The 8229-nt window shown below is 35.3% G+C and overlaps 1 protein-coding gene across 2 annotated transcripts; it reads left to right on the top strand.

Moving 5' to 3' along the window:
* The first annotated feature begins 99 nt into the window (after positions 1–99).
* Positions 100–8114, top strand: LOC137181390 (calglandulin-like). Of its 2 annotated transcripts, none has more exons than XM_067587072.1 (5): positions 100–927; positions 4640–4814; positions 6855–6999; positions 7188–7288; positions 7884–8114. In XM_067587072.1, the coding sequence occupies exons 1-5, from the start codon at positions 901–903 to the stop codon at positions 7925–7927; spliced, it is 492 nt and encodes a 163-aa protein (XP_067443173.1). In that variant the 5' UTR covers positions 100–900; the 3' UTR covers positions 7928–8114. The 2 variants fall into 2 exon arrangements, with proteins under 2 accessions (XP_067443173.1, XP_067443174.1); XM_067587073.1 differs by having other exon boundaries at positions 100–4478.
* The last annotated feature ends 115 nt before the right edge of the window (positions 8115–8229 follow it).

Raw genomic sequence — 8229 nt, 5'->3', positions numbered from 1 at the left:
GTGTCTTTTTATCTACAGCTGGAGATGCTCCTGCTGCTGCGGCTGCTGCCTCTGCTATCAATCACTTTGAGCAATGTTTAGCACTTCACATTTGCTACAAATGCATTATATATATAAGAGTGGATTGAAAGTCTGGAGAACATGTTTTTCGGTCTGTTTAAATGCAACCCCAGCCTAACTGAAAGGCTGAGTCGTCAGTCAGGCCGCGACTCAGCTTCTAAAGTAGGAAGTGGTGATTTCAGCAGAGCTCCATCTAATAATAACATTGTCAACAACATTTTTCTGGCCCTGGCTGACTAGGAAATAGTGATTGATTTGTTTTATTAATGGATTATCAGACAAAAAACAAAAATCCAAGGGATAACATGTTAAAGTGAAAGCACTTATTTCCATGGTTCAAAGATGTTAAAAGACAAACATAAAGAGGCACAGAGAGAAAGATAGTTGTTACAAATGTGCACAATATTTTACACCTGGTTGTCTTCTGATGTGATTAAAATTATTGCTCCAACCTCTTCTTTTAAATGCTCCAAAGTGTAAATATAAAGAAAGACGTCTGCATTTAGTTATTGGTTCTTCTGTGACACAATGCTGGTAAACTGTCACAGTTAAACATCCCGTTACCTGAAATGCACAAAAATAATTATCTATGCGCTACACACTAACTATTATTTAGCATATAGTTTGCTGGACAGACAAACGCAATTATCCTTAAAGTGAAAATATGTTGTCACAGTCTGTACCTCAAACAAATAAAGATGCTAATGCAGGCAATATCCACATGGTTGGAACTAAAAAAAATAAATGCTTACAGGTGAGTGATGTGAAAAGGGACTGATACATTTTCCACTAAATCTGAATTTGTGTTGATCAAAAGAAGAAAACTCTCCAAGGTCAAGAATGGGCCTCCATGCTCAAGAACAAAAGGTAACTTCAACCACACCTCTAATCTGTGTCAAGCCCACCTTTACCTGGTTAACTCATCCTCTCCTGTTTGTCACAGTTTTCCCGAACAATTCTCCCATCCCTTACCTACATTGATTAAACTTCCACTCCTTCATTCATCCCTGTTCTTCCCCACACCTATTCGTCCCCTCATCCCTCCTGGCATCTCTTCCATCTCCCCTCTTTCTCTCAGTCCTGTGCACATCTTTACCATCTCTCTGTTGTTTAGATACTGTCTGGGGCTTGAGTGACACAACACCTGAGACATATCCCCCCAGTCTCCGTCTTCCTGGCCTCCTGCTCATCTATCCCAGACCAGTGTACTTGATAACTTCCTCCTAATCCTAATTTCATCCCCTTTCTTACATCCATATCCTCACCATTCAATATTATCTTACATCACTAAAGCTTTCATTCAAACATTGTTTTGGCATGTTCTTACTTGTGAAGGTATAAAATTGAGATTGAAAATGTATTTTTGACCATTTAAACAGTAGTTAACTAACAATTCTCAAGGTGAAATTAATAACAAGGCACAGAGTATTAGAAGGCATAAGACGTTAATAATTTTGAGTCATTTATCCAGCCTTTAAATGAGGTATCTCTGGATGCATGTATTGGTTTATAGTGAATTTACTCCAAACTTCATTTCCTTGAGTTTCCTTAATTGGTTTTATACAAGTCCAAGAATAGATTCTGGCCAATTTCAACTGTAATTTGGCTACTTTTTAAAGTTCTGTCAATTTTTTGACCACCCTCTTCTACAACGTTGATCTATGTTCTTCACAGTGTCGGTAAAATGAAGGCCATCCACATGAAGTGAAATGAAAAGGCAGTGGAGTCTGATAATCACACTATCTTTATCATGGCTTGTCAACAGAATTTTGATATTACCATTCAACCACGACATGCAAATCAATTGGGTTGTAAAGATGCAGAAGCAGGAAGAAAAACATTTTCCTGCATTGCGTTGCGTGGTCATAAACAATATTGCTTTGTAGACACAAATTCTCAATGCAGCTGTATGTAAATTGCAGACAAATGTACCACCACATCACTGAAAAACATATTAAACCTTTTCATACATCATGTTAAGTGTCTTTTCCACTGAGTTTTGTAGGTCCAGAAGAACCTAATTAATGTATTCTGATAATTTCAGCCAGTGAAACTGACCAGCATAATAATTTATTCATTCTTTCTTTCACAAGGTTGATCCAAACGTTACTGTATCTGAAAGGAACTATGTTTTGTAACTGACTTGATGAGGTTGACTTCAGTTGAGGTTCAGTCAAACAATGGCCTTAATCCTTATATACTGTTTGGGATAAATTTGACCCATTTTGACAATTGAAATCAGTAAAAACACCACTAATGACATTCTTTAAGCCTGAAGTTTTATGACTTTTCCTGATGTGGCACAGAATATACAAACATGGAAATATTTCAAAATTATTTATTTTTGGTAGAAATATTTGCACAATGAGGGTCTTCTGGGTCAAATTTGACCCGTATTTATTGAAAGGAGTCACTAGAGGGGATCAAATCAAGGTAAAGATTATGTTATGTTAAATTATATGGGGATCTGGAAATAGTGAAACTATAAATTGGCATGTCTGTGTATTTCTATTATTGGGACAGTGGGGACAGAGCTCAATGGGGACGGTGACACTGTCACTAGAACTGCCCGTGTTCCCACCATGTTGCTACATTTGCCAGGGTTCCCACCCAGGTGGGCATCTGCACCTGCAAACAAGCCTATACAAAGTAACAAATCAAACCCATCATTTACCACACAACCAACACAGTGGTTGCCCAACATAGTCCTCTCTGAAGTGGAAGGCAGCTTTCATAGGACCTTAAGTACTCGAGCCCCTATTTCACTGATTTGGTGGAGTGGAAGGAGTGATTTGTTGGATGTGTTATTCCGATGTGAAATTGGAGACAGAGAGTGGAAGAGAAAGTGGTAAAAGAGGAAAACAACAACAACATAGAGAAAATGGAGGAAAAGTCCTTCTCATGCAAAGGCAACGCCACCTTCCCCACAAACCAGCCACAGCAGCACAGTAGTCTGAATCTAGCCCTGATCAGTCTGCAGTACCACAATCAATTGTCACAAGGGGACAAAAGAGAGCGAGATGCAACTTCTGCACTACAAAAAAGGGCTGTAAAAGCAGTGGGTTGTTTTTGTTTTGGTTTTGGTTTTTTTTGCAGTTTTGTTAGTTTGAAATATCTGAAATTTGAACCAGTTTGTTGTTTTGCTTTATGACTAATACACTCAATGCAGAGTTGATTGTGTACAACTGACAGAAAAGGAGGGCATGTGGTTCATGGACAGTGCTGATTGATGGTTTTAATGGTTATAATGACCATTATACCATAATACCATTCAATAATGTTGCTGCATCCTTCACTTTCAATAAAATTCCTAGAAATAATTATGGCTGTTTTGTTCTCCTGTTTTAGATAACAATCGATCATAATATAGTTTGATTATTAAAGTATTTTCTCTATAAACAAATAGTGTAAGAAAACACTCTCTGCTCTCTGAAACATTAATGAAGGATAAATCACCCATTTATCAATGACTGATAAGATATATATGGATGTCAAATACATTTGAGGTTCAAAATCTGGTATAGTGACTTATTATAAAGGGAAACTTGAGCTGAGTCAAAAATTACCCATCCCATACTATGAAGGATCAGAATATGAATAGTACGAAAGGGTTAATAATGTTAAAGGTTCCATCATGATTGTGCAAGAATAGAATATGGAATTGAAAAAATGACATTTTAATTAAAGTTTTTTGAATATATTTATGTAATTGTCAACAATCAGCTAATGTAAATATTAAGTCCCAATACTTCCAGTTAAAATGTTAAATTTTTTATTTTTGGTTTTCTACATATCTCCATTCAAACTCGATGAGTACACATCATCAGGATCATTGGAGCCATGTGGCATACAGAGATTCATAGCTCTTCCCTTCGGCTGACAAATGTGAAATTCTTAATGTTCCCATTGCAATGTTGGAAATAACTTCTTGTAGATAAGTGCCTCCTTATTTGGCTGCCTGGTCTCATAAGAGCCACTGGGGGCTGCACAAACACCTGCTAATGGTTCACAGAAAGCTAATTGCAGTTCCCAAAAGTGGAACATGTGATGTTGAGGTCACAGAAAATACATTTTATTGCTTACATATTTCAACATCTTATCTTCAGCACTTTCTGCATCATTACTTAATGATAATGTGTGTTTTTTCAAACTAATTGCAAGTTTACCAAACTAGTTATTTTCCAATATGGTGTATAAAATTTCTTGCTTGAGATCAGTATCCAAATATCCCTCATGGGTGTTAAGTTAGTCCATCCTTTAAGTGCCATAAAAGGTCTTGAAGCAAGCACCCCTAAACTCTGGGGAAAGAGCATCAGAAGTGTAGTTACGATGAGGCTAAGACATCCTCTCATTTTATAACTCTTGTCAGTGCACACAGTGCTTGTCCTCAGTCGTGTTTGTATTACCAGAAAAAAATGGTGAGTACCTTTTAACTTGACCTAGGAAATAACCTCACATAATATATCTAATTACCACTATTAAGCTCAACATAAAGTAATTCCAGAAGCTTTAATAATTCCTGCTAACTTCTAATATCAAACACTGCAGCTTCCTGAACAATCACCCTCATTTCTTCCAGGTCAGCAAGTTAACACAAGAGCAGATCACAGAGTATAAAGGAGTTTTTGAGATGTTCGACGAAGACGGGAATGGAGATGTGAAGACGCAGGAGCTGGAGAGGCTGATGAGTTTAATGGGAATCAATCCTACAAAGAGAGAGCTCAGCCAGATGGCCAAAGATGTGGACAAAGATGGTGAATATAAGCTTGCTGTGTAGCTGTAAACACCCAACACTATGGAAGCAAATAAACAAATTCTCTTAAAATCATTTAACTAAAATCATAACAATGGTTATTCTTATCGTTGATCAAGTTTTAGATAATATAATTACAATTATAAACAGCATAAAACTTGAATTACAACTTCAGTATGTATACCCGTAAAATCAAGTGTACGGTTCTGCTATAAATTCTACCTTTGTGAATGGTATTGACAGTGCATTGACTGTTATACAGCCACAGGGGTGATGGTGCATTTGACCGTGTTATAATGTAAAATGGTTCTACTTACATACATGAGCAACACCTTTAAAATGCTTTTAAGCAATGCTTTGCATGTATTCTGGGCTGCATGTGGAAGTGATGATAAAGTAGAAGCTTTATCTGTCACAAGTTCAGCCCAAGCCAAGTAAGCAATTAAAGTGCTGACTTAGGTTCTGTAATGATAGCCTGGCCATTCACATTAGCCAGAGTTGGCAATCACCATTAGCTTAAGTGCTGGTAGATGGATGAAATAGATGTCTATAAAATCAAATTAATCTTAATGTCTTTGTAAGTAGTCTTTGCCGCTGATCAAGTCCAGGTTTTAAGTGCAAATCCAGTCAGATTTAGGATTCATAAAGCAGACTCATGTGCAACTTTTTAAGGGAATAACATCTTCCAAATTTCATTATACTGTAAAAAAAACAAAAAAAAAAACATTATCTAACACTGCAGTATTCTGCTCTGTTTACTGCAGGTATCCACCTTTATCACTGGGTGGCAGTGTTTCACTATGTGTGATTTGTGTAAAGTGGCCTTCATTCTATAAAAAGACTGATGATGATGCACTCATGGTTGTACACGAACACGCACACAAACAGTCATCCAAAGACATGATTGGAATTTACCATGAAAGAAATGAAACATCCTGAAACTGGACTGATGGACACAGTTTTTTGTGACCAGTTTAACTTACTTTATTTAGTTATTTGTTTACCAGAGATGTTATTGATATTTATTCTTCTCTAGTTCAAATTTGCTATTTTTTTCCTGAATTTTAGCAAAATCCAAATATTTAGTGCCCTAATAATAATTTCCTGCCATCACTGTGAATTCATATTTAAATAGCAATTATTAATCATGCAGGAAAGTCATAACAGAACAGAAATGGAGGACTGTATCTCCCATCAAAGTACTGATCTTCTGCACCACGCTTTTCTGCCTTCTGCTGATTTAAGGTGGACTTCTTTTCAATGGACTTTCTCTGATATAAATCTTCATTTCACATCAAGTCAAGTTTCATAGCTGATAGATTTTAACTATTTGTGTCATCTGTTATGTTATGATTTGCCATTTTCCTTCTTGTTTCCTATTCCTATTAACCTTCTCTATACTCTCTCTCTGAACTGAGAGAACAAATATAATGTTGCCATTTTTATGAATTCTATTTTGGCATCAAAGTCATATTGCAGAAATTTGAGAATGTTTGCTTTAGAGCAAATTGTGATTAATGCTGAGTTTGTTCTAGCTGTAAAACATAGTTACATTTTAAAATCTCTGGGTCTCAGCTGTATATACATAAATGTTTTCACCCAAATACAACAATCTAGGTGCTTTAAAAATTAAGCTGAAATGTTTTTGTTTTGCATATTTGTAAAGCACCTTCCTGCAAAATGGAAAATTGAAGATGCTGTAACATCACTAAACAATTTGTCTGTCTAAAAGAAACCTTTTTCCAGGACAATTCTGGAAATAAAGACTTCAGAGATACACTACGGTAGGATGCAGATAATTGTAGATAATTATTGTTAGATAATTATCATTAAAGAGCGATGTGTTGTCCTAGATTATCTTTCATTTCACTGCATATAAAGATCACATCCTCTTGAATGTACTACTTTTCTTCTCTGTGTACAGTATGTCTATATTTACTGTTTGTATCTGTCTATCCAACAAATCTGATTAACAAAAGTTACTGTGCTGCACACTCACAATGTTGTTTTGTTTGTATTGGTTATTTTTGTGACATTTCAGGTAAAGGGATATTTAACTGTGACAGCTTTCTGGGTCTAATGGCGCTGTACCACGAAAGAACCAAGAACCAGGATGCTGAGCTCAGAGCTGCTTTTAAAGTATTTGATAAAGAGGCCAAAGGATATATTGACTGGAACACACTCAAGTAAGAATAATATTTCCAAGAAAAAGTCAAACAAACTTTTCCTCTATGAATGAGTAAATTCTTTATTAGCTTTATGTTGACCCATTGCACCATTAACAAACTGATATATAATAAATTATTTACACCATTAAAACTTTTTATACTAGTAACACTTTAATGTTTCCTTTATATTTAATATTCATTTCCAGATATGTACTAATGAACGCAGGGGAACCGCTTAATGAGATTGAGGCAGAGCAGATGATGAAGGAGGCAGATAAAGATGGAGATGGAACCATCGATTATGAAGGTATCTGTTCTAAATTATAGGCCATAACCACTCGAAAACTACTTTTCTTTGGTTGAAAATATATATTTAATGTTGGAAGACAGATGTCATGGTGTACATTTTAATATTACAGTATAACTTTTTTTTGTAGAAATTCTTACTTTTTAATCTTTCTGGTTGTTTTCTTTCTGTGAAAAGTGTCCATATAAATAAATAAAGATAATCCATTATGTTTCTACAAATTTGATATTCTTCTTAAGAATAAATGCAACATTCATTATAGTTAAAAAAGCTTGAAAAGTCACTTTTCAGATTCCATGACTCCATAACTCATTTAACCTGTCACACATTAACATTTATTGGAAATCCAGAAAACACCTGTGTTTTGTTGTTTTGTTGTTGTTGTTTTTCTTTTCTCTTTGGTTTATTTGTTGTTGTTGTTGTTGTTGTTGTTTTGGGGTTTTATTTTTTTGCTCCTTGTAACAAGGATTGTATTTCAGTTACAGAGTTTTGAAGAGTTCTGTTCCAAAAAAAAAAAAAAAAAAAAAATCCTCAGATATCAAGATATGAGATTAAAGACAAAAACGTGATATTATTTTTATTTGAACTCTTTCAGAATTTGTGGCCATGATGACCGGGGACTTGTTCAAAATGAGCTGAAGACTCAATGAAAGAAACTGCTCTCCCTTCAAACCTCGTGGACATTTTGCTGCCATTGTGAAAATAGTGAATATGATCCAATGATACATGATTATAAAACAGGAAAACCGTCATTTTAGTTTTCAGCATATTTCTGGTTGAACTAATGAGTGTGTGCAACCACACATCTGTGTGTCTTATGAATAAGTGTACAAATCATTCACATTAAAGTGAAAAATCATAAAAGTGATTTGCCAGAGATTTTTTTTTTCTCTTTGTATGTTTGTTTAAAAAACACACGAGCAGTGAATTCAGGTCATTGT

Source organism: Thunnus thynnus, chromosome 4, assembly GCF_963924715.1.
Source record: "Thunnus thynnus chromosome 4, fThuThy2.1, whole genome shotgun sequence".
Taxonomy (NCBI): Eukaryota; Metazoa; Chordata; class Actinopteri; order Scombriformes; family Scombridae; genus Thunnus; species Thunnus thynnus.
The sequence above is the reverse complement of the archived record's forward strand: the minus strand, read 5'-3'. Positions and strand labels throughout refer to the sequence as shown.